This window comes from Nomascus leucogenys, chromosome X (genome assembly GCF_006542625.1).
Source record: "Nomascus leucogenys isolate Asia chromosome X, Asia_NLE_v1, whole genome shotgun sequence".
NCBI classification, from domain to species: domain Eukaryota; kingdom Metazoa; phylum Chordata; class Mammalia; order Primates; family Hylobatidae; genus Nomascus; species Nomascus leucogenys.
This window is the reverse complement of record NC_044406.1, coordinates 22,436,528-22,464,310: the sequence shown is the minus strand read 5'-3', so window position 1 is coordinate 22,464,310 and position 27,783 is coordinate 22,436,528. Positions and strand designations below refer to the sequence as shown.

Sequence of the window (27,783 nt, the reverse complement as noted above, 5' to 3'; positions counted from 1 at the left end):
CTGTAAAAATGAATTTCAACTTTAAAAAAGACACTAGAAGCTGACTCAAAAGGAGCCTTTCATTCTGTGAATTCTAATATTTATGTTAAGTATGGCCTGTTTAGATATTTGTTTAAATGAAGGAAAATCAAAATCGAATAAAAGTCCCAGGGACTAATCTCTTGAACAAAACTGTACACTGCTAGTTCAAGGGCATCTAATAGAAATAATTTGTTTAGATTAAAATTCTGTCAGTAAAAGAATTTGTTCCTATGGCAATTCAAAAAGGCTTAAAATACGTCACACATTTAGTTAAGAGAGCATACTCAGGGCTTATTCTATGTTATTTTCCTTTATTACACATACTCATCATTTATAGACAGACAAGCAGATTGTTAAACAACTTTGGTTTTCTGTCAATTAACTGTTCATTATCATGATGGAGAATCACCAGCTGCCAAGTTTTGATACCAGGAAAATGAGTCCTTTTTTCTTTTTCCAGCTGACACTTTGACATAGATTCCTTAGTTTTCATAACGTCAAAAGATGGAGTGGAGATGATAGTTATCCTTTGTACCTGATGGGCCCGTATTTGGTTCCTAGGCAGAATTATCAATAAAAGTAGGAAGTGTTATATATTTGGTTTTTACTACTTTGTATTTTAATATTTGACTATATTTATCCTCATCTCAAAATATTTACAGCGATTTTTAAAATTACAAAGTAATACATGAATATATGTCTGTTGTAAATTCCTATGAAGTAAAAGTATACTGAGGCAGACTTTATATAGCATAGTTCTTAATAAGTTTAGATAGAAATGACTTCCATTTTGAAAAAACCACCATCAGAGATGTGCTGAATCAACAGTGTCCACATACAGAGAAAATGATTTTTTTGCCAACTCATGCTGATATGGAGCCAAAACAGCTGGTTTTTATCAGAATTGCTACCAATATTAAGAATTTTTAAAAAAAGTTACCAAGATGAAATTCACTTTATACTGTCTATGATAAATGTGTCAAATGTGTTTCAGCCTTGAACTTTAGATTAGGAAAATTTCATTTACGTAAGTACAGCTACTTTACAGACAGTTTGAATATTGTCCAAAACAATAAATTCAGTACAACTTAAACTTACAGTCACCTCAGAAGTATTTTTTTCTTTAGCCAAATAAACTTTTCTCATTTTCTCAACTTTCATTTGAGCTTGCTTGGATCAACGACCCAGAAATTGAACTTGATTTTGCTGTTTGTAGGGCCGATATAGAGGTTGGACAGTTAAGTATGGACCCCTAGAAAATGTTTGTATTAAAAACAGAAAAATCACACAGAATAAAATATAAATGCAAAGCAAGTTCCAAATTTCATTAAAGCTTTCTCTAGCAAATATATCATAGATCTCAGCAACATTGGAGCAGCATTTCATGTAAGCTTTTAGGTTAAAGTTATAATTTCTGCTTGAGTTTACATAGCATAGTTCTTTATCTGGCACTTATGAAGGTGTACAGTTGATATTGACAGCAAAGATGATAAAAATTATAAAACCTGTTATCAATTTAAAATTAGCTTTCCTAGAAAATACTGTGTAGTAGCCATTTGAATCTTATTTTTTTACACCATATACTAACAAAAAAGTATTACATTTCGTCCAGGCGCAGTGGCTCATGCCTGTAATCCCAGCACTTTGGGAGGCCGAGGCAAGCGGATCACCTGAGGACAGGAGTTCGAGACCAGCCTGGCCAACATGGTGAAACCCTGTCTCTACTAAAAAAAAAATACAAAAATTAGCTGGGTGTGGTGGCGGGTGCCTGTAATCCCAGCTACTTGGGAGGCTGAGGCAGGAGAATTGCTTGAACCCAGGAGGCGGAGTTTGCAGTGAGCCAAGATTGTGCCACTGCACTCCAGCCTGGGTGACAGAGCGAGACTCCAGCTCAAAAAAAAAAAAAAGTATTACATTTCATAATGGTTGGAAAAACAAGCTGTTTTTATCAGTGCTGGGATCAGATGCGATGTCCATAATCCCTCTGTCCTTACCATTATAAGGCACATAGACTCAACTTTCAATGCCAGCATCTGCATCACTCAGTCTGAAAACTTTCTTTGAAAAGAAAAGCCTGCCGGCGCGGTGGCTCACGCCTGTAATCCCAGCACTTTGGGAGGCCAAGGCGGGTGGATCACCTGAGGTCCTGAGTTCGAGACCAGCTTGACCAGCATGGAGAAACCCTGTCTCTACTAAAAATACAAAATTAATCAGGCGTGGTAGCACATGCCTGTAATCCCAGCTACTCAGGAAGGCTGAGGCAGGAGAATCGCTTGAACCCGGGAGGTGGAGGTTGTGGGGAGCCGAGATTGTGCCATTGTACTCCAGCCTGGGCAACAAGAGCGAAACTCGGTCTCAAAAAAAAAAAAAAAAAAAATAGAAAAGAAAAGCCCATGTGCAGGGGAGGTCAAAAGTGCCCGAGAATTAATATGTCCCTTCCTAAGCAACCCTTAACCAATGACTGATGGGTGTTGATGTATCAATACTGTAATTCCCTTGCCCCCTGTGGGATAATTCTGAGTTGCATGTTCTACATTGGCTCTGACATTCCCAGGGGAGATTAAGCTCCAGTTACCCACAGTGGTAACTTGCTTGCTAACACACACTGTTTTGGCTGCCTTCCACTTTTCTACCCTCTCCCTTCAGTTGTTCCCGGGATCACCTCCCAAATCTCTGTCTCAGGGTTTGCTTCTGGGAGATGCTAAACTACAACTGCATTCAAAGATGGCTTTATGAAAGTATTTTTTCTCGGCCGGGCGCGGTGGCTCAAGCCTGTAATCCCAGCACTTTGGGAGGCCGAGGCGGGCGGATCACGAGGTCAGGAGATCGAGACCATCCTGGCTAACACGGTGAAACCTCGTCTCTACTAAAAATACAAAAAATTAGCTGGGCGTGTTGGCGGGCGCCTGTAGTCCCAGCTACTCGGGAGGCTGAGGCAGGAGAATGGCGTGAACCCGGGAGGCGGAGCTTGCAGTGAGCCGAGATCGCGCCACTGCACTCCAGCCTGGGGGACAGAGAAAGACTCCGTCTCAAAAAAAAAAAAAAAAAAAAAAAAAAAGAAAGTATTTTTTCTCTTCAATTGATTAATAATTTGGCTACTTATTTGGCTCTTAAATTACTTATTCTTGGATACTCGGTAGGATAAATCCAAATAGCAGGGAGATCAGGGTTATATATGGTGGCAGAGAAAATTACATCATTTATTTGACCTTGGTAGTAATAGGGTTAAATTCTATATTCAGTGCTCATATGGATGAGTTAGAGAAAATCTATTTCATGACAGACTGTGCCCTAAACCGGGCCATCTGTCTGGCAAATGTATAGCCTTGATCATAAAATATATGGGTTAAATTATGTTATTGGGTCAGAATCACTCATCTCTACTCCTGAAAAAAAAATCCCCAGCATGTTTGCTTGACAGTGGGTCATCAGTGTCTTCTTCATGTACAAAGGGAGTATTTTTCATTTCAATTATAAGAGTGTGAAAATAGATTACCAGTAGGTCCTCTTACATATTATTATCTCTTTCTTCTTTTAAGAAAGCAGCTTAATTTGTAAATAAGATGGGCTAAGTGAGGCTTAGTAATGGAAAGAGAAAAGAAATATAATTGGAGCGGTTATATTCTGTCCATGTTGTTTCAGATCATAATACATCTATTTTGCTACAACATCCATTTCTACAATGTGAACTGGCTCACATGCTATTGGTAAAAAGGGGAATGACGTCACTCTAATTTATATGCAATTTATCTTAGGCAAGGGGAGCCAGAGTAGCAAGAATAGAATTATAACCTTCAGCAAAAAAGGAAAAAGCCCTCAGTTCTGTGCTGCATGGGCAAGGGGAGCCCTTTTGGCTGTATTCATGAAAACAAAAATGAGCACCTGCATCAAGTGCTGTCTTCCCAGAGAGACACATCCCACCCCCAACTCACCCTGGCTGCCCTCCACCCTACTCCTCCCCTACCCCCACTCCGGCCTTGGATGGCTCCTGGTTCTCGGCAGATCGCACTGCCTCTCATGTCCACTTAAAAGGCAACCATGTGGCCGGGCATGATGGCTCACACTTGTAATCCCAGCACTTTGGGAGGCAGAGGTGGGCGGATCACAAGGTCAGGAGTTTGAGACCAGCCTGGCCAATATGATGAAACTCAGTCTCTACTAAAAATACAAAAATTAGCCGGGCATGGTGGCAGGCACCTGCAATCCCAGCTACTCAGGAGGCTGAGGCAGGAGAATCGCTTGAACCCGGGAGGCGGAAGTTGCAGTGAGCCTAGATGGCGCCATTGCACTCCAGCCTGGGCAACAGAGTGAGACTCTGTCTCAAAAAAAAAAAAAAAAAGGCAACCACACTGGCCCGGGGTCCCACTTCCATGTGCACTGTCTCCATGCCCACTAACTGCTCTAATGAAAGAGTTGCCAGCATCTCCACTCTATGGTTCTTCATTTTTTTATATTTTCTGTGGCAGCCTCCAGCTACACTGAGCTGCCTGTCTGGTGGTACAAGTTAACTCCCCAAGTACCAATTGTCCTTTTTGTTAGTGCTCTGTTTACAAAGTTGCATATGTTTTGAGCAATCTGCCCCAACCCTATTTTTCCCATATATCCTGTTATCTTTAGTGAGCTATCTGGCAGAATGTGAACATTTTCAGATATGCCCCTAGTATTGTAACCCCAGTGAAGAATCTGTTTTACCTAATTTCAGAAACAATCTGTAGCTGGTGCTTATGGATCTCTTGCATTACTGGTCTCTGTAACAGAAACTTCATTTCATTTCGTAGACGGTTTGAGATCACTCCAGACTCTGAATAATGAACTATGTCATACATTAGCATTGTCCTGGGAATATTTTCAAGATTTAATTTGCGCCAGCTGTTATTTCTGCCGCCAGAAAATGCGGGGGCCTCATCGAAAAAACTGTGATACTGTAGGGAAAAAACAAGAACGATTAGTTAGCCAGGTGCGGTGGCTCACACCTATAATCCCAGAACTTTGGGAGGCTGAGGTGGGTGGATCACCTGAGGTCAGGAGTTCGAGACCAGCCTGGCCAATATGGTGAAAACCCATCTCTACTAAAAATACAAAAATTAGCCAAGCGTGATGGCATGTGCCTGTAGTTCCAGCTACTCAGGAGGCTCAGGCAGGAGAATTGCTTGAACCTGGAGGCGGAGGTTGCAGTGAGCCAAGATCGCGCCACTGCACTCCAGCATGGGTGACAGAGTGACTCCATCTCAAAAAAAAAAAAAAAAAAGAAAGAAAAGAAAAAGAGAAAAAAACAATTAAGACTGATTAGTTGGCCAGGTGCAGTGGCTCACACCTGTAAGCCCAGCACTTTGGGAGCCTGAGGCAGGTGGGTCACTTGAGGTCGGGAGTTCGAGACCAGCCTGGCCAACATGGTGAAACCCGATAGCATTAGGAGATATACCTAATGTAAATGACGAGTTAATGGGTGCAGCACACCAACATGGCACATGTATACATATGTAACAAACCTGCACGTTGTGCACATGTACCCTAGAACCGAAACTATAATAATAAAAAAAAAATACAAAAATTAGCTGGGCGTGGTGGTGCACACCTGTAGACCCAGCTACTTGGGAGGCTGAGGCAGGAGGATCACCTGAGCCCAGGAGGAAGAGGTTGCAGTGAGCCGAGACTGCACCACTGCACTCCAGCCGGGGCGACAGAGTGAGACCCTGTCTCAAAGAAAAAAAATTGATTGGTTGTGGGCGCTCTAAAATGTTTTTAGACACATTTCTCATGGTTCCACTCAAATGTCACTTCATCCAAAAGGCATTCTTTGATCCCATCTCTGAACTTTATTGGGATGTCTCTTCTATGACTCTTATTACTGACTACTCAATGTTTTAGTTATCTGTGTATGACTTAGCTCCCTTATTGGAAGGCAGGAGCTATGCTACACATTATCATGCACATAGTATCATACTCACTAAATATTTACTTAATGCATCAGCATTTTTATGGCAAATATAACTCAGATAAGTTAAACTCAGATGGGCCTAAAAATTAATGATAATAGCTATGTGTTCTGCATACCTGGTAGAGCTTGTTCATGACATGCTTGGGTTGAGAGAACTTTTTTTTTTTTTTTGAGACAGGGTCTTGTTCTGTCACCCAGGCTGGAGTGCAGTGACATGATCATGACTAGCGGCCTCAACCTCCTGGGCTCCAGTGATCCTCCTGAGTAGCTGGAACTACAGGTACATGCCACCATGTCTGGCTAATCTTTTTTTTTTTTTTTTTTTTTTTTTTGAGACAGAGTTTCGCTCCTGTTGCCCAGGCTGGAGTGCAGTGACGCGATCTTGGCTCACTGCAACCTCCGCCTCCCGGGTTCAGGCAATTCTCCTCCTCAGCTTCCCGAGTAGCTGGGATTACAGGTGCATGCCACCATGCCCAGGTAATTTTTTTTGTATTTTTAGTAGAGATGGGGTTTCGCCATGTTGGCCAAGCTGGTCTCCAACTCCTGACCTCAGGTGATCCACTCACCTTGGCCTCCCAAAGTGCTGAGATTACAGGCGTGAACCATCATGCCTGGCCAATTTTTTAATTTTTGTAGAGATAGGGTCTCACTATGTTGCCCAGGCTATTGAGAGGACTTTTGCACAAACCTTTTTAGAAATATGAGTTCATCTCTAGTATGAAGTGGAGATTTTCACTATTTTCATTTGGAGTATTTGTAGAAATCCCACTTTTCTTTTTTTCCAATTTAAAATGATATTAAATTGGGAATTAAAAATACAAATATATATCATCAATTTAACATTATAATCGTGCATTTAAGAGCCAGGGATAGGGCAGGAGGAGCTACAGTGCTAGGAAACAGAATAACAACAAGGCCTTTAGGGTATATTACACAGTCACATTCATACTTTCAAGCACACACACACAGATGCACATATACATACACTCTCAACACACACCCTCACACTCGCATATACACACACACTCACACACATAGGCAATCCTACCTTTGCACCATTTCATCTTTTTTTTTCCCTTTTCTGGAGAATGGGGTCTCGCTATGTTGCCCAGGCAGGTCTCAAACTCCTGGGCTCAAGCGATCCTCCGACCTCTGCCTCCCCAAGTGTTGGGATTACAGACATGAGCCACTGCACCCAGCCTTTTCAAACTTTTTTTTTTGAGACAGAGTCTTGCTTTATCACCCAGGCTGGAGTGCAGTGGCACAATCTCGGCTCACTGCAACCTCCACCTCCTGGGTTCAAGCGATTCTCCTGCCTCAGCCTCCCAAGTATCTGGGATTATAGGCGTGTGCCACCAGGCCTAGCTAATTTTTGTATTTTTAGTAGAGACAAGGTTTCACCATATTGGCCAGGCTAGTCTCGAACTCCTGACCTCAGGTGATCCACCCACCTCGGCCTCCCAAAGTGCTGGGATTACAGGCATGAGCCACCACACCCGGCCTCCTGTTGCTAGCTCTTCAGCTCAAAGATCACAATATAAATGACAGATGTTCATCATGATTAGTGACAAATCATGTCATATCTTCCAAAGTCAATCAGTGACTGGTCACTGTGAATCTGTTATTCATTTCACACACAAACAGCAAAGTATATAGTTGTGTTGCATTTTTGTCTCCCAATGATGAACCCATGTGACATTTTACAAAAATGGAAAATCAAAAGAGGGAATTGGCCATCAAAGAAACAAAAAGTGGTACCACTTGAAGTGAAATTGGAATCAATCATACATGGAGTTCTAGAAGAAACAGGTGACTGTGGGAATGCTGACACTGCCATCATTCAAGACGTTGCAGATCTACAGCTAGAGGAACTTGGTGAGGATGAACTTATCAACATAAATGAGGAAAGTGGCTGTGATAAAAAGATGAAGATTTCCCAGTGGAAGTGATGCTGGCCAAGAAAAACTTCATACTGAAGGAACTCTGAGATATTTTGCAACATTTAAAGTACAAAGAATAAAATGTTGGCAGCTGATCCAAATTTTAAAAGGAATATGACAATACATCAAGACATAGAAAAGATACTTATAAGTTATACTAGAAGAACAAGAAGGCAAGCACTGTTTAAAGTACTCTTGGTAAGTTTTTTTTTTCACAGCTTTATTGAGGTTCACATACCATACAATCCACCATTTAAAGTGTACAATTCAATGGTTTCCAGTATATTCACAGTTGGTAAGATATTTTATGAAGAAACAAAACACTTTGTCTATGTTTCTAATGTTTTAAATTATAGTGTACTAAAAGTGTCCTAAATGTGTTGGGTTTTTTTCTTTCATTTTCCTATGTATTTATAACACAGCAAAAGAGTTTTTAATGTTTGGACAAAGAAGCTCGTTTTGTTTTTAGAGATGGGGTCTCACTATGTTGCCCAGGCTACCCTCAAACTCCTGGGCTTAAGTGATCCTCTTGCCTCAGCCTCCCGAGTAGCTGGGACTACAGACAAAAAGTTTGAAAAGTCACAGAACAATCACAATTTTCCCCACAGATTATTAAGTTTGCTTTGCATGGTTTCAATTTCCCGGTCATTTTTGTGGTCCTGCACTGCCATGCAAAGTAAGGCTGTGTATTTTTTTTCCTGAGTGAAGTAGTAAAATGGGTAAATATCATAGATCTGTCAATCATCTGCTCTGCCACTTATCAGATCTGTCTGTGACCTCAGGCAAGTTTTTTTGAGGCTTGTTAAACTTCATTTTTCTCATTTGTAAAAAAGGTCACATAATTTACAAACTTGAAGATGAAAGAAGATAATACGCATATAAAGAGCTAAAGACAGTGCCACACCCGTATAAGGACTCAAATGTCAACAATGATCTTATCTCTCTCTTCCAATATGTCTATCTGGGGACTCCTCTCTATGATATTAATCCTTGACATGTTCACAATCTGAAAGTATGTGGTCTTTGTCCTTAGCAAAGATAGTTGGCATTTCCTGGTTCACTTCCCTAAACTCACAGGCTAAGACTCTAAAAGAAAGAAAACATAATTGGGAGTCTCTAAGGCACTGCATTAATTTCATGTTTCACACTGAAGCAAATGAGTGAATAGTTAAGGCTGTATACAGACATACCTCAGAGATACCGTGGGTCCAGTTGCAGACCACGGTAATAAAGTCAATATCGCAAATAGAGTCATGCTAATTTTTTGGTTTCCCAGTACATATAAAAGTTATGTTTACATTATACTGTAGTTTGTTAAGTGTGCAACAGCATTATTTCAAAAAAAATGTACATACTTTAATTTAAAAATACCTTGTTGTGGCTGGGCACAATGGCTCATGCCTGTAATGCCAGAACTTACGGAGGAAGAGCTGACAGGATCACTTGTGCCCAGAAGTTTGAGACCAGCCTGGGAAACATAGCAAGACCCCATCTCCACGAAAAGAAAAAAAATACTTTATTGCTAAAAAATGTGAATGATCATCCGAGCCTTCAGTGAGTCCTACTCTTTTTGCTGGTGGAGAGTCTTGCCTTGATGTGGATGGCTGCTGACTGATCAGGGTACTGGTTGCTGAAGGCTGGGGTGGCTGTGGCTTTTTCTTTTTTTTTTTTAAGACAGGGTCTCACTCTGTTGCCCAGGCTGGAGTGCAATCATGGCTAAAGCAATCCTCCCACCTCAGCCTCCTGAGTAGCTGGGACCATAGGGGCATACCACCACACCTGGCTAATTTTGGTGGGGGGGTAATTTTTGTAGAGACAGGGTCTCCCTATATTGCCCAGGCTGGTCTCAAACTCTGTCTTCAAGAGATCCTCCCATCTCAGCCTCCCAAAGTACTGGGATTACAGCCATAAGCCACCGTGCCCAGCTCATGAATGTTCTCAATAGCATCTAGAATGGTGAATCTTTTCTGGATTTTTAAAATTTACTTTACCCAGATCCATCAGGGGAATCATTGTCTATGGCAGCTATAGTCTTATGAAACATATTTCTTTTTTTTTTTTTTTTCTTTGTGACAGAGTCTTGCCCTGTCGCCCAGGCTGGAGTACAGTGGCACGATTTCGGCTCACTGCAAGCTCTGCCTCCCGGGTTCACGCCATTCTCCTGCCTCAGCCTCCCAAGTAGCTGGGACTACAGGCGCCCACCACCACGCCCGGCTAATTTTTGTATTTTTTAGTAGAGACGGGGTTTCACCGTGTTAGCCAGGATGGTCTTGATCTCCTGACCTTGTGATCCGCCCGCCTCGGCCTCCCAAAGTGCTGGGATTACAGGCCTGAGCCACTCCGCCCAGCCAGATTTAGCATAATTCTTAAGGGCCCTAAAATTTTCAGAATGGTAAATGAGAACTGGCTTTAAGTTAAAGTTACCAGCTGCATTAGCCCCTAACAAGAGATTCAGCCTGTCCTTTGAAGCCAGGCATTGACTTCTCCTCTCTAGCTGTGAAAGACCTAGAGGGCATCTTCTAACAGTATAAGACCGTTTTGTCTACATTGAAAATCTGTTGTTTAGTGCAGCCACCTTCAACAATTATCTTAGCGAGATCTTCTGGATAACTTGCTGCAGCTTCTCCATCAGCACTTGCTGCTTCACCTTGCACTTTTATGTTATAAAGACGGCTTCTTTCCCTAAACTTCACGAACCAACCTCTGCTAGCTTCCAAAGTTTCTTCTGCAGCTTCCTCACCTCTCTGATCCTTCATAGAATTGAAGAGAGTTAAGGCCTTGCTCTGGATTAGGCTTCGGTTTAAGGGAATGTTGTGGCTGGTTTAATTTTCTTTTTTTTTCTTTTCTTTCTTTTTTCTTTTTTTTTTTTGAGACGGAGTCTTGCTCTGTTGCCCAGAATGGAGTGCAGTGGTGCGATCTCAGCTCACTGCAAGCTCCGCCTCCTGGGTTCACGCCATTCTCCCGCCTCAGCCTCCCTAGTAGCTGGGACTACAGGTGCCCACCACCATGCCCGGCCAGTTTTTTGTATTTTTAGTAGAGACGGGGTTTCACCATGTTAGCCAGGATGGTCTTGATCTCCTGACCTCATGATCCACCTGCCTCGGCCTCCCAAAGTGATGGGATTACAGGCGTGAGTGGCTGGTTTAATTTTCTTTTCTTTTTTTTTTTTTTGAGACAGAGTCTTGCTCTGTCGCCCAGGCTGGAGTGCAGTGGCGCGATCTCGGCTCACTGCAAGCTCCACCTCCCGGGTTCACGCCATTCTCCTGCCTCAGCCTCTCTGAGTAGCTGGGACTACAGGCGCCCGCCACCACGCCCGGCTAATTTTTTTTATATTTTTAGTAGAGATGGGGTTTCACCGTGGTCTCGATCTCCTGACCTCGTGATCCGCCCACCTCGGCCTCCCAAAGTGCTGGGATTACAAGCGTGAGCCACCGCACCCGGCCGGCTGGTTTAATTTTCTATCCAGACCACTAACACTTTCTCCATATCAGCAATAAGACTATTTTGCTTTCTTATCATTTGTGTGTTCGCTGGAGTAGCACTTTTAATTTCCTTCATAAATTTTTCCTTTGCATTCACAACACGTTTAACTCTTTGGTGCAAAGGTCTAGCTTTTGGCCTATCTCAGCTTTTGACATGCCTTCCTCACTAAGCTTCATCATTTCTAGCTTTTGATTTAAAGTGAGAGGCACATGACTCTTTCACTTGAACACTTAGAGGCCACTGTAGGATTATTAATTGGCCTAATTTCAATATTGTTGTGTCTCAGAAAATAGACCAGAGGGGAGAGAGAGAGATAATGGAATGGCTGGTTGGTGGAGCAGTCAGAACACATACATTTATTGGTTAAGTCTGCCATCTTATATGGGCTCAGTTTGTGGTGCTCCAAAACAATTACAATAGTAACATCAGAGATCACTGGTCACAGTTCACCATAACAGATATAATAATAATGAAAAAATTTGAAATATTGCAAGAATGACCAAAACGTGAAACAGAGACACAAAGCAAGCACGTGCTATTGGAAAAATGGCACCGATAGATTTGCTTGATGCAGGTTTGCCACAAACCTTCCATTTGTGAAAACACAACATCGGCCAGGCGTGGTGGCTCAAGCCTGTAATCCCAGTACTTTGGGAGGCCGAGATGGGCAGATCACCTGAGGTCAGGAGTTTGAGACCTGCCTAGCCAATATGGTGAAACCTCGTCTCTACTAAAAATATAAAAAAATTAGCTGGGCGTGGTGGCACATGCCTGTAATCCCAGCTACTCGGGAGGCAGAGGCAGGAGAATCTCTTGAATCCAAGAGGCAGAGGTTGCAGTGAGCTGAGATTGCGCCATTGCACTCCAGCCTGGGCAACAAGAGCAAAACTCTGTCTCAAAGAAAAAAAAAATATGTAACTCAATGGTTTTTAGTATATTCACAATGTTGTGCAACTATCACCACTGCCTATGAATATTTCAGAATATTTCTATCACCCCAAAAGGACCCCCAAAAATTCCTTAGCTATCACCCTCCCTACATACAAAAAGCCATATATCACATGATTTCCTTTATATGAAATATCTGGATTAGGCAAATCCATAGAGACAGAATGCAGACCGGTGGTTTATGGGGCTGGAATGATGCAGGAATGGAGAGTGACTGCTTACTGGATGCAGGGTTTCCTTTCGGGGTAATGAAAAGGTTCTGGAACTAGATGGTGGTGATGCTTGCACAACCCTGTGAATGTACTTAATGCCCCTGAATTGTACACTTTAAAATGGTCAATTTTATGATGAGAACACGTGGACACATAGAGGGGAACAACACACACTGGGGCTTACCAGAGGGTGGAGGGTGGGAGGAGGGAGAGGATCAGGAAACATAACTAATGGGTACTAGGCCTAATACTTGGGTGACAAAATAATCTGAACAACAAACCCCCTTGACACAAGTTTACCTATATACAACAACAAACCTCCACATGTACCCCTGAACTTAAAATAAAAGTTAAATTAAAAAAAATTAAAAGAAAGTTCTAGTGCTTGGGTATCCGAAAATAAGTTTCATTCTATAGAATATATTTGAAAAATAAAATATAATAAAATAGTAAATTTTATATTGTGTTATATTTTACCATAATAAAAAAGTATGATTCTTTCTTCTTGGAGGACAGAGTTAGGAAGACTTGCTTGGTTTGTTTGTTTTTCCAAATCTAAATTCCTTACTTGTACATAATCTTGCATGGTGACAACATCCATTATATCACTTACTTTGGACTTCGGGAAAATACATTCATCTTCCATAATTATACGGTGAAATTTCCTTTCCCCCATTAGTTTGCAAGCATCAACCACTGCCTGTAAAGAGAATAGAAAACAGACTTTAAAAATAGTAGAATAGCATTAATTATCAGCATGCCCTTTACATATTTCTTCTGACAAATACATCAAATATTGTTCCTTTCTTCTAGCAGCTTGCTATTCAATAGAAAGGCTGCATTTGCAAAGAGATTATATAGGGATTATTAAACCACTTAAAATTGTTTCCATAGCCTTATCTACATAGCTTTTTTTTTTTGAAACGGAGTCTTGCTCTGTCACCTAGGCTGGAGAACAGTGGCGCCATCTCGGCTTACTGCAACCTCCACCTCCCGGGTTCAAGCGATTCTCCTGCCTCAGCCTCCTGAGTAGCTGGGACTACAGGCGCATGCCACCACACCTGGCTAATTTTTTGTATTTTTAGTAGAGACCAGGTTTCGCCGTCTTAGCCAGGATGGTCTCGATCTCCTGACCTCGTGATCCGCTCACCTCGGCCTCCCAAAGTGCTGGGATTATAGGCGCTCACCACTGCGCCAGGCCATCTACATGGTTTTTAAATGCAGCTAGAGGAATTGCTGAGTCCAGAATCCTCAGAGAACATAGTTTTAAAACAACTGGTTTTTCCCCTTAAAAGACTTTTAATTCTTTTATTTTAAAAAGCAAAACAAACCTGTAATATCATTTGTGCAGTCAATGCAGAGAAAACTCATCTGGTGATTCAACGAGTTACCGTAGGAACTGCAATGAAAGGTGTCACTGGCACCACCTCTCTTTTATGTGTTAATACACTGCCGGTAAGTGGAAACATGTATGTTTCAGACTGTTTAAGCCTCCCTCCCTTCAGACTTCATTCTCAGCAGCTAAAAAGTGGCAAATAGAGGAGTTTTCTTTTCTCTCCCAAATGTCAACATTTTATGCTCAAGGAAAGCACCTGAGGTCAGAGACAGAAGACTCACAGAATATATGGAAGCTCAAATCCTGTTGGGCCCTACTTATACCATACCCTTCCACATATAAGTATCCTGTGCTAAGAGCTATACATAGACTGTGAGTAGAGACTTAAGTACTCTTCACCCCCCCCCCCTATAAGTATGTGCTGACTCTTCTAACACATATTTATATTACAGATCTGTACTTCTGGCCACAAAGCGTATGTTTATATGAAGGAAGGATAGCACAAAAGAAAATTCAGGGTGGGCACGGTGGCTCACACCTGTAATTCCAGCACTTTGGGAGGCCAAGGCAGGTGGATCACCTGAGGTCAGGAGTTCGAGACCAGCCTGGCCAACATAGTGAAACCCCGTCTCTACTAAAAATACAAAAATTAGCCAGGCATGGTGGCAGGTGCCTGTAATCTCAGCTACTCGGGAGGCTAAGGCAGGAGAATCGCTTGAACCCGGGAGGGGGAGGTTGCAGTGAGCCGAAATCGTGCCACTGTACTCCAGCCTAGGGGACACAGCAAGACTCCGTCTCAAAAAAAAAAAAAAAAAAAAAAGAAAATTCAAACATCTTTTGATTCCAGATAAGTTTCTTTTTTCCTTTGTATGTCAGAATGTGGTACTTGTGAAAGTATGGGAACTCTGTGTTATAATGTTGATACAAGGCCTAAAAGAGTGGTTGAGGCCAGGCATGGTGGTTCACACCTGTAATCCCAGTACTTTGGAAGGCCGAGGCAGGCGGATCGCCTGAGGTCAGGAGTTCGACATCAGCCTGGCAAACATGGCAAAACCCTTTTTCTACTAAAAATACAAAAATTAGCCTAGTGTGGTGGCATGTGCCTGTAAAACCAGCTACTCGGGAGGCTGAGGCAGGAGAATCGCTTGAACCTGAGAGGTGGAGGTTGCAGTGAGCTGAGATCATGCCACTGCACTCCAGAGTGAGATGCTGTCTCAAAAAAAAAAAAAAAGAGAAAAGAAAGAGTGGTTGAGACAGGATCAAAACTGAGAATCACTGTTCTTTTTTCTTAACACACAACAGCAAGCTATAATGCATTTTCTATTCCAATTCCCACTTTTGTTATTCAGACTATTCCTTTATTTATTTTTTTAAATTCCAAAGCTTAGAATATCACAGACAATGTAGAAAATGAAAAAGGAAGAAAACATTCAAATGGTTGAATGGTTGAAGTTTTATTCCTAACATATAGAACAGAAGAGACAAACAGTTTAGTGAAAATGTGATACGGAGCTTTCCTTTAGAGAGATCATTTTTGCTTTATATTTCATTAATTTCTTCTTTTTTTTTTTTCCAGCATGCTATTTTATTGATGTAACAACATTTTCAATAAAGTTGGTAAATTATCACTATATTACTGTCTTATAGCAACATAGTAAGAGCTCTAGAGATCATATAAGTATAAAATGTGAATTTAAAAAACAATGAATATGTAAGATTTTTATTAGGGCAAGCATTTCCATAACCACAAATATTTCTTTTTTTATTATTATTATACTTTAAGTTTTAGGGTACATGTGCACAACATGCAGGTTAGTTACATATGTATACATGTGCCATATTGGTGTGCTGCACCCATCAACTTGTCATTTAACATTAGGTATATCTCCTAATGCTATCCCTCCTCCCTCCCCCCACCCCACAACAAATTTCTTTATACATTACACAACTAAAGACAAGACAGGCCGGGTGTAGTAGCTCACGCCTGTAATCCCAGCACTCTGGGAGGCCAAAGCAGGTGGATCACCTGAGGTTAGGGGTTCTATTCCAGCCTGGCCAGCATGGTGAAACCCCGTCTCTACTAAAAAATACAAAAATTAGCTGGGCGGGGTGGTGAGCACCTGTAATCCCAGCTACTTGGGAGGCTGAGGCAGGAAAATCGCTTGAACCCGGGAGACGTAGGTTGCACTGAGCTGAGACTGTGCCACTGCACTCCAGCCTGGGCGACAGAGTGAGACTCCATCTCATAAATAAATAAATAAATAAATAAAATAAAGATAGTATTGGCAAATCTCTCCATTATGTTTTCTTGCAATTAATTTTCAACATTTTATGGTTCTAATTAACCAGCCCCACAGTGACACTAAAGGTAAAAACAAGTAATTGTACACTGAACAGGTATGAAGACCATATAATTTCTGCTTTAGGAATTTCTGTAGGCAAAACTATAATTTACTTTAGCTCAAGTTACTAAAAAAGGGTTTTTAAAATTTTTATTATTATTTTTTGAGATGGAGTCTTGCTCTGTCACCCAGGCTGGAGTGCAGTGGTGCCATTTCGGCAGACTGCAACCTCCGCCTTCCGGGTTCGAGTGATTCTCCTGCCTCAGCCTCCTGAGTAGCTGGGACTACAGGTGCATGCCACCATGCCTGGCTAATTTTTTTTTTTGTATTTTTAGTAGAGACAGTTTCGCCATTTTGGCCACGCTGGTCCTGAAATGACCTCAAGTGATCTGCCCACCTTAGCCTCCCAAAAAAGGTATTTATTGACAGGTCCTCCCTACACTGCCCCACTCAGCCACCACCACCAATCTCTCCAAGACCCAGTTTCCTTATGTGTGCAGTGCCTCAGCTGTGTGCCTCATCTGTGTCTGGCCCATTCTGGTCCCTCAGCCAAAGAAAAACATGCCTGGCAGCATAGGGCAAGCTCTCTGACCACCTGTGAGAGGGGTTTGAGAGATGTTTGCTGTCCAGTGGCCAAGATGTTCTTTCTCAGACATCTGCAGTGTATGGCCAAAGTCAAGAAAGTCCTTCTCCATAGGAAGCAATGGGAAAGAAGAGCCTAGAGCCAGGAGAAAAGCAAGGGTAAAAACTAGGCAAAGATTCCAGGATACCAGCCAATCAGGGTAGGATTCAAGAGGCAGGTTCTGTTCTTAGTGGGTGACTCAAAGCGTCAAAGCGGGCCATCTCTAAATCTGGCACTTATCCTGATACTCAGCATCTCTGTGGCCAGAAGGCCCCACAGCTCTGTGGCTATTTGCTGGCCTAGATCCACACTTGGGCTTGTAAAGCTACTCTAGTATCTCAAGACACTTTCCCGTTCCTACTGGGAACTGTCATTCATGGAAGAGGTAATAACTGGTATCCATGCATTGGAACAGTTTCTTGGTTTGGAACAGTTCAATTACATACAGGCTCAGAATAAACAAAACCACCATAACTGCATAGTTGTTTTAACCTCAAAATGTACACAGTACAGTGGAAACACAGAGAAGTGTTCAAGTCTCAGTTATGCTTCTGGCAAGTCTTTCCAACTTCTAGCTTCCTAATAGGGAAAATGGGAATAATGTGTCCCTAACCAGCGTTATTGCAGGGCCATCTAAGAGAATGTGTATGCTGCTGTTTAGCATAGTTCCTAACTCTCAGGAGTGGTTAAGAACTTGGACTTTGGAGGCAGACTACTAGGTCTTGATCTCAGTTCCTTCATTTTCTAGGTGTGAGACCTTAGGCAAGTTAGTCTTTTTTGTTTGTTTGTTTTTGTTTTTGTTTTTTTGAGACAGACTCTCACTCTGTCACTCAGGCTGGAGTGCAGTGGTGCAATTTTGGCTCACTGCAACCTCCACCTCCTGGGTTCAAGCGGTCCTCCTGCCTTAGCCTCCCAAGTAGCTGGGATTACAGGCACGTGCCACCGTGCTTGGCTAATTTTTGTATTTTTAGTAGAGATGGGTTTCACCATGTTGGCCAGGCTGGTCTCGAACTCCTGATCTCAAGTGATCCGCCTGCCTCGGCCTCCCAAAGTGTTAGGATTACAAGCGTGAGCCACAGCACCCGGCCCTCAGTCTTTTTTAAAATGAGGATAATAACAGAAAATACACTGTAGTGTTTATGATAATTAAATATAGTAATGTGCATAAAATGTTTAAGATCATATTTGATAGAAAGTGCTCAGTAGGCTCAGCACTTTGGGAAACGGAAGCGGGCAGATCGTTTGAGGCCAGGAGTTCGAGATCAGCCTGGCCAACATAGCAAAACCTCGTCTCTACTAAAAAATATACAAAAATTAGCCAGGTGTGGTGGCACATGTCTGTAATCCCAGCTACTCAGCTGGCTGAGACATGAGAATTGCTTGAGCCTGGGAGGGAGAGGTTGCAGTGAGCCAAGACTGCAAGATGGTGCCACTGCACTCCAGCTTTGGCAACACATTAAGACCTTGTCTAAAAAACAACAAAAAAAAAACACAAAAAAACCCACAAAAAACAAAAACAAACAAACAAAAAACACAAAGAGACAAAGAGCAACAGAGTTGAGTAAGCTTAGAGTGAGAAAAATTCCATATTTACAAGTTTTCTATCAACCACGAATCCAAGTGTTACCAGAGTTTGTTTTGAAGCTGAACTAAAGGGAAACAGGAACCTTAAACTGTTCTCTTCAAGTTGGGTATGTTCTGATCATTTAAAACCCATTATGATGTTTAGTGAAAAATTCAAGGTCAATAGTATGACCACATTTTTATAATAAGAACAAAATTTAAAAATCTCTATGTGTATATTTTCATGGGAAACATGAAGGATAAACAGAAAACCATTAACAATGACTACCCCAGGAGAGTGAAAGTTGTAGCACAGAAGATAAAGACACGGAGGCATATTTTTCTATCTGTCGGCTAATTTAAACAAAAATTTAAGTTATTATACAGCATTATGATGAGTTTTAATGCATAAGCAGTGATTTCCAATCACTGCCTCTAAGGTTCTCATTTGCTCAAGCCTGTGTACAGCCAGGGGGTGGCAGGAGTAGACCCAGGAGGATTTCAGTTCTTGAAAAAGCCTCATTATATAATCCTAGGAAAGAAACAATTGATGATATTTTATAGGGGTAACTACAAGCTTATTCTATACATAAATGTGGCATAAATTTATCCTTCAAATAGGATAAACATATACTTCCATATTTGAAGTCAATCTATATAAATATTAATGTTCTTGAAACACTATATTCCATAATGAAAACACGTAGCTCATTTTCTAGGTTTTTTTGTTTTGTTTTGTTTTTTTGTCTTTTTTTTTTTTTTTTTTTGACGGAGTTTTGCTCTTATTGCCCAGGCTGGAGTGCAATGGTGCGATCTCGGCTCACTGCAACCTCTGCCTCCCGGGTTCAAGCGATTCTCTTGCCTCAGCCTCCCAAATAGCTGGGATTACAGGCGCCCACCACCACACCCGGCTAATTTTGTATTTTAAGTAGAGACGGGGTTTCACCATGTTGGCCAGGCTGGTCTCGAACTCCTGACCTCAGGTTATGCTCCCGCCTCGGCCTCCCAAAGTGCTGGGATTACAGGCATGAGCCACCGTGCCTGGCCCCATTTGATAATTTTCTGAAATAAAGTTAAATTTTCTCTGATACTACCTGAGAACATGGAGAAAAGTGGTCCCTTTTCCTTTTCTAAAATTCTTCAGAGTCAATGCAGCATATGCAGGATCTGATCAGAAACTGCCAGGCTGTGTAGTCTTCTCTCCTGCATACATGCTAGAACTCATGATTTAAGATGGGCCATAGTTTTTGTGTACAACATTTCCAGAAGGGGGATCTTGCCAGGGTTACAGAAAAATAACCTTTGATGTGTGGTTTATAAATGGCTAAATATGAGAATGTCCATCTTTTTAAAACTTAATTATAGTCATGTATAAGGGTCCAAGGAGTAAAACCTGTACTGTAGAGCCTTGCTATTAAAAGTGTGGTTTATATCACAAGCCTGTCTGGATTCGCCACCTGCTGACTGTAGAGCCCTTGGGCCTTGGGTAAATGGTAGCCAGGCAGTGGTCACTGTGGGCCTTGGGAGAGACCCAGTGCTATGCTTGCTTCAGGTCCGACCCAGTGCAGTCCCAGTGGTGGTGGTGGCCACAAGGGTGCTTGTTTTACCCCTTCCTCAGCTCCAGGCTGCTCAGTACAGAAAGAGAGAGATTCCATTTATTGGGGAAAAAGTAGGGAAAGAGAACAAAAGTCTCTGCCTGGTAATCCAGGGAATTCTTCCGGATCTTAGCCAAGAACAACAAGGCAGTACCTCTGCAAGTCTGCAAGAGCCACAGTGTTACTGGGCTTGGGGTGCCCCCTAATGCAGATATGGCTGCAGTGACCAAAGATTTAGATCACGACACCTGAGTCCCTTTGAATACTTGGAAAGCCTTTTCACGAAGGACAGGTTACAAACAAGCCCAGACTGTGAAGACTAAAATAAATACTACAATACCTAACTCTTCAACGCCCAGACATTGGCAAACATCCATAAGCATCAAGACCATCCGGGAAAACATGACCTCACCAAAGAAACTAAATAAAGCACCAGTGATCAATCCTAGAGAGACAGAGGTATGTAACCTTTCAGACAGAGAATTCAAAATAGCTGTTTTTGTGTTCATGTTCTGACGTAAAAAAACAAAAAACAAACAAACAAAATAGCTGTTTTGAGAAAGCTCAACAAAATTCAAGATAACACAGAGAAGGAATTCAGAAACCTATCAGATAAATTTAACAAAGAGACTGAAATAATTAAAAATAATCGAGCAGAAATTCTGGAGCTGAAAAATGCAATGGACACACTGAAGAATGCATCAAAGTATCCTAACAGAGGAACTGATCATGCAGAAGAATTAGTGAGCTTGAAGATAGGCTATTTGAAAATACACAATTAGAGCAGACAAAAGAAAAAAAATAAAAAAGAATGACTCATGCCTACAAGATCTAGAAAATAGCCTCAAAAGGGTGAATCTAAAAATTATTGGCCCTAAAAAGGAGGTGGAGAGATAGATTAGGGTAGAAAGTTTATTCAAAGGGATAATAGCAGAGAACTTCCCAAATTCAGAGAAAGATATCAATATCCAAGTGAAGAAGGTTACAGAATACCAAGCAGATTTAACCCAAAGACTACTTCAAGGCATTTAATAATCAAACTCCCAAAGGTCAAGGATAAAGAAAGAATCCTAAAATCAGCAAGAGAAAAGAAACAAACAACATACAAAGGAGTTCCAATACGTCTGGCAGCAGACTTCTCATTGGAAGCCTTACAGGCTAAGAGAGTGGTGTAACATATTTAAAGTGCTGAAGGAAAAAAAAAACTTTTATCCTAGAATAGTATATGCAGTGAAAATATCCTTCAAACATGAAGGAGAAATAAAGACTTTCTCAGACAAAAGCTTAGGAATTTTGTCAATAACAGACTTGTCCTACAAGAAATGCTAAAGGGAATTCTTCAGTCTGAAAGAAAAGGTCATTAATAAACAATAGGAAATCTGAAAGTACAAAATTCACTGGTAATAGTAAGTACACAGAAAAACAGAGTATTATAACATTGCAATTGTGGTATGTAAACTACTCATATCTTGAATAGAAAGACTAGAAGATGAACTGATCAAAAATAATAACTACAATAACTTTTCAAGACATAGACAATACAATAAGATATTAATAGAAACAAGAAAAAGTTAAAAAGTGGGGAGATGAAGTTGAAGTGCAGAGTTTTTATTTGGTTTCTCTTTGCTTGTTTTTTTTTTTGTTTGTTTGTTGATGCAATCTGTGTTAATCTGTCACCAGTTTAAAATAATGGCTTACAAGATAATGTTTGCAAGCCTCATGGTAACCTCAAATCCCAAAACATACAACAGATACACAAAAAATAAAAAGCAAGAAATTAAAACATACCACCAGAGAAAATCACCTTCACTAAAAGGAAGGCAGGAAGGAAGGAAAGAAGGAAGAGAAGACAACAAAACAACCAGAACAAATAAGAAAATGGCAAAACTAAGTCTGTACTTCTCAGTAATAACATTCATGTAAATGGACTAAACTCTCCAATCAAAAGATATAGAGTGGCTGAATGAATTTTAAAAAAAGTGTGGTTTCGAGGTCAGGAGATTGAGACCATCCTGGCTAACACGGTGAAACCCCATCTCTACTAAAAATACAAAAAAAATTAGCTGGGCGTGGTGGCAGGAGCCTGTAGTCCCAGCTACTCAGGAGGCTGAGGCAGGAGAATGGCGTGAACCCGGGAGGCGGAGTTGCAGAGAGCCAAGATCGCGCCACTGCACTGCACTCCAGCCTGGGCGACAGAGCGAGACAACGTCTCAAAAAAAAAAAAAAAAAATAGATAAAGTGTGGTTTATGGACCAGCAGCAGCCGCAGCATTTTAACAAGATTCCCAGGTGATTCCTATACTGTAGACACAATTTGTGGTGAATATTCATGAAACTTAAAAGTATGATGAGAGTGCCAGGTGTGGTGGCTCACGCCTGTAATCCCAGCACTTTGGGATGCCGAGGCAGGCGAATCACCTGAGGTCAGGAGTTCGAGACCAGCCTGGCCAACATGGTGAAACCCCGTCTCTACTAAAAATACAAAAATTGGCCAGGTGTGGTAGTGCATGCCTGTAATCCCAGCTACCTGGGAGGCTGAGGCAGGAGAATCACTTGAACCTGGGAGGCGGAGGTTGTGGTGAGCTGAGATCGCACCATTGCACTCCAGCCTGGGCAACAAGAGCGAAACTCTGTCTCAAAATAAATAAAGAAATAAGTATGATGAGAATTCATGGGAAAAAGGATAAATATTTTGAAAATTTTCTTTTTCATTTTTTTTTTTTTTGAGATAGAGTCTCACTCTGTTGCCCAGGCTGGGGTGCAGTGGTGCGATCTCAGCTCACCGCAACCTCTGCCTCCAGGGTTCAAGCAATTCTCCTGCCTCAGCCTCTTGAGTATCTGGGATTACAGGCATGCACCACTACGCTTGGCTAATTTTTGTATTTTTAGTAGAGACGGGGTTTCACCATGTTGGCCAGGCTGGTCTTGAACTCCTGGCCTCAGGTGATTCACCCGCCTTGGCCTCCCAAAGTGCTGGGATTACAGGCATGAGCCACCGCGCCCGGCTGAAAGTTCATTTTCAATAGCATAGTCCATTTTTTTTCTAAATGTGCTACCAGAATCAAAGAAACAATAACATTCCATTAAAACAAATAAAATGGCATTAAATTAAATGTTCTGCATAATTTAAGAGCCCTGACCAATTTTGGTCTTTTTTTTTGTTTTTTGAGACAGAGTCTCACTGTGTCGCCCAGGCTGGAGTGCAGTGGTACCATCTTGGCTCACTGCAGCCTCCACCTCCTGGGTTCAAGTGATTCTCCTGCCTCAACCTCCCGAGTAGCTGGGATTACAGGCATGTGCCACCATACCTGGCTAATTTTTGTATCTTTAGTAGAGACGGGGTTTCACCATGTTGGCCAGGCTGGTCTCAAACTCTTGACCTCAGGTGATCTGCCCGCCTCAGCCTCCCAAAGTGCTGGCATTACAGGCATGAGTCACTGCGCCTGGCCTAGTCTATTATTAATAAATCAAAATTTTAATACAAAAAAATGGATGGATATTTTCTAGAGCCTTAATTAAGTAATTCACTCCAAATTTTTTTTTTTTTTTTTTTTTAGCTAGTAAGTGGAGACACTTTGAAACATGGTGCTTAAAAAAAAACACACACACTACCTACCTGGTGGGCTGTTTCATGGTGAAATAACTTATTCTGTATAATTTGAATGCAATTCAGATACTACATAGATGTTAAGAAGCTAAATTAACATAAAATATACATCATGAAACGTCACCTTACTTGACGGCATTAATACATTTTTTCCACTAAAATACTTGTAACCACGGCCATCAGTATGAAGAAAAATTTTAAACACGATGAAAGGTGGAAACGTTTCACCTCTAAATCTGAAATAAAGATAAAAATTTAGTTATTTGGCATCAGGTTTTGGGCTCAGTTGCTTTTCCCCCTTATACTTAAGATAATTCATATAGTTTCTTGCATACAGGGTAAAGGCTATGTCAGAGCATATAAAGAACTGGTAATGAAATGGATCACATAGGATGTAAGACCCACACTTTGGTGTACTCACAACTATTCTCATACCTGTGTAAGACTGAATACAGAATGGGAGATGAGAGCTACTCTCATGGCAACTTTTAGCCACAGAGTCATGCCTCGGTTTCTTCACATAACAAATGTAAATAAGGATAACACATTTACTTGATAATTAAGTTCTGAGAAGTTATGAGAATTTAAAAAATCCATATCTAAGATTTCCTCGTATTAACTAAGTACTTCTTGAAATAAATCAGCATAGATACATTACCTGAATCTAATTTTACACTGCATGGTAGGATCCTTAATAAGCTTAGCCTCTAAGGGGGCCACTTTCTTCAGTATTTCATGTGTCACACAGAATTCCTGAAATAGAGGACAGTGCTGGAAAAGGAAAGCAGTATCCCACCCAGACACAATTTATGGACTATAACAGAGGCAACGTGGTCAAGTGAACAGTACACTGGACTTGGAGTTCTGAAGGGGTGGGTTTTTGTTTTGGCACCTCCACTTACCATCTGTGTAGCCTTGAGCCAGTTACTTAATCATTTTGGCCTCCAACTTTGGGTATCTGTCCCTTTTAGAGATCAAAGGCACTATTATTTCCCTATGACAGCACTTTTCACAATATATTATAATTACTTATCAACTTGCCTGTGCCCCCTACTAGACTGTAAGCTTCATGAAGGTAGGGATGGTAGCTTTTCTCTTTACCACTATATTCCTAGCATCTAATACAGTGCCTGGAACACAGCAGATGCTTAAGAAGTATTTGTTGAATGAATCACTGTAAGATGAGGATGATAATAGTAATAAGTTACTAGCTTTTAAGCACCTTTTGTGTACCATATACTACTATGTTAGGTGCCTTATATACATTAGCTCATTTAATCCTTACACCAGCAACACTATGAGAATTTTTTGTTTGTTCTGAGACGGAGTCTCACTCTGTCGCCCAGGCTGGAGTGCAGTGGTGCGATCTCGGCTCACTGCAACCTCAGCCTCCCAGGTTCAAGTGATTCTCCTGCCTCAGCCTCCCCAGTAGCTGGGACTACATGCACCTGCCACCGCATCCAGCTAATTTTGTATTTTTTTAGTAGAGACGGGGTTTCACCATATTGGTCAGGCTGGCCTCGAACTCCTGACCTTGTGAGCCGCACACCTTGGCCTCCCAAAGTGCTGGGATTACAGGTGTGAGCCACCACTCAGGCTGCAGTGCAATGGCATGATCTCGGCTCACCGCAACCTCCACCTCCTGGGTTCAAGTGATTCTCCTGCCTCAGCCTCCTGAGTAGCTGGGATTACAGGCATGTGCCACCATGCCTGGCTAATTTGTATTTTTAATAGAGATGGTTTCTTCATGTTGGTCGGGCTGGTCTCGAGCTCCCGACTTCAGGTGATCCGCCCGCCTCAGCCTCCCAAAGTGCTGGGATTACAGGCGTGAGCCACGGCACCTGGCCCATTATGAGAATATTATGACGCCTATTTTACAGATGAGAAGGCTGAGGCTCAGGGAATTTTTGTAATTTATAAAAAGGCATACAGGTAGTAAATGGGGAAGCCAGGATTCATTTAGTTCTGTTTGACTCTAAAGTCCCAACTCTTTTCCCCAAACAACCCCAACCAACCCCTTTATGCCTATGATAATCACATAAAAATGTACACTAAAGGGCTTTTAGGCTGGGCACTGTGGCTCACGCCTATAATCCTGGCACTTTGGGAGGCCAAAGCGGGACGATCACCTGAGGTCAAGAGTTCGAGACCAACCTGGTCAACATGGTGAAACCCCATCTCTATTAAAAATACAAAAATTAGCCAGGCATGGTGGCAGGCGCCTGTAGTCCCAGCTACTTGGGAGGCTGAAGCAGAAGAATCGCTTGAACCTGGGAGGCAGAGGTTGCAGTGAGCCAAGATCATGCCACTGCACTCCAGCCTGGGTGAAAAAGCAAGACTCCCTCTCAAAAAAAAAAAAAAAAAAAAGAGGAGATAAAGAAGTTTATCTATTCGATCTTTAATTAATGGATCTTTTAGCTTGATAATTAAATCCATCAGAGAAAAAAAAAAAGCAAAATACATACCGCTGCACAAATTGCACGTTTAGGAGTCGAAATATCATTTTGTTTGTATGAGATAACCAAGCCCTCTGTATTATTTGAGCTGAAATGTCTTTAAGCATTCTGAGAGAAAAAAAAGAGGTTAATATTTATAAAGTAGTTTTCATTTTCCTAAAACCTTAGAGAACTATCAATTTATGCTTCCTCCTCCTGTACCTCCCCATCCCCCACTCGAAGACTGACCTAATGAGGAACATTTGGATGTGGTAATTGGAAGTGGTCATTTGCAGAATCTACTCAGAATGAGGATATGAAATACTTGAGATTTCCCTTGAGATTAAAAAAAAAAGTCCTGGCTAAAACTTTATCAACAAAAGACATATAAAATATAAATATATCATTAAGAGGCATGTATAATATAAATAAAAAGTGTGAGGAGACAAACTTACTTCCCAAAAGCATTCACGACCTAAAATGAAACGTCCAACTAGTTCAAGTGCTATGAAAATGGAATGAGGAATAGTCAAAGTTACAGGAGGCCCAGTTCTCTTCTGGGGGTGGATGACTATGCCCTAGAAAAAGAAACTTCCTTCTCTGATCTTTGCTTGAACCAGGCTCATCCAGGTCAAGTCAGAATTATTCTACTTTTGATCATATCCCAGCACTGGCAAATTGTAGGGGTCTCCTCCTTCATACCTTCTCACCCCATCATTACCCCTTACAGTGCTATGTACAAAGACAGGTACTCCTGCATAATGCTACCCATTGGCTGGCAAAATGCAGGCTACAAGATATAAAGAAGAAAAGGCTAGGCCAGGCGCAGTGACTCACGCCTGTAATCCCAGCACTTTGGAAGGCCGAGGCGGGCGGGATCACCTGAGGCCAGGAGATGGAGACCAGCCTGGCCAATATGGTGAAACTCCGTCTCTACTGAAAAGATAAAAATTAGCCAGGCGTGGTGGTGCACGCCTGTAATCCCAGCTACTCGGAAGGCTGAGGCAGGAGAATCGCTTGAACCCGGGAGACAGAGGTTGCAGCGAGCCGAGATCGCACCACTGCACTCCAGCCTGCGTGGCAGAGTGAGACTCTGTCTCAAAAAAAGAAAGAAAGGAAAAAGCCTGAAGTATGGAAACAAACCTTTGAATCCTATCTGATGCCATTTATTAGCTGATAACTTTCTGCTAGCCACTTACCTTCTCCCGGTTGCTACTACTTCATTTATAAAGTGTAAAAATTGTTTCACAAAGTTGTATCAGGATCAAGTAGATGTGTGTTAATATGCTTTGTAAATTAGAAAATGCAATTATAATTATTCAATTTGAAAGTAATTTTAAAACACAAAATCTTTGATTTACAAAACAAGAAGCATTTGAAGTTATCTGAATAAGTACTGTTTGGAAACTGTACAGTTGTGGAAGATAACACAAGGCAAAACAGGTACTTATGATAGTAATGATCTTGCATTTGGTGCATTTGCGAAATGTACCCTGCGAACTTTTTGTAAGGATCTTGTACCTGATTTCAGAATACCTTTACCTGGTACATTTGAGGAACGATTCATTTTCCCTCCAATGAAGTAAACTGAAAGTACATAAATTAACCCTTTGAGGTCATAATTTATACTATTACACTGTTTGGACAAGACTCAAGTGCCATGTGATTGTTATACTAATTCTGAATCCTTTAAAAAGGAAGGCCTTGTGGATCTCTTAAAGTTGCTTACAGTTTACATTCTT

At 41.5% G+C, this 27,783-nt stretch overlaps 1 protein-coding gene across 1 annotated transcript; it reads right to left on the bottom strand.

The window, feature by feature from the left end:
• Positions 1-518: 518 nt before the first annotated feature.
• On the bottom strand, positions 519-27,608 carry CXHXorf58 (chromosome X CXorf58 homolog). Its single transcript, XM_030807370.1, is given in 8 exon segments — positions 519-578; positions 1,120-1,273; positions 4,714-4,943; positions 13,111-13,242; positions 23,731-23,842; positions 24,265-24,377; positions 26,089-26,170; positions 27,493-27,608. Coding segments are annotated over 8 exon segments (999 nt in total).
• Between the last annotated feature and the right edge of the window lie 175 nt (positions 27,609-27,783).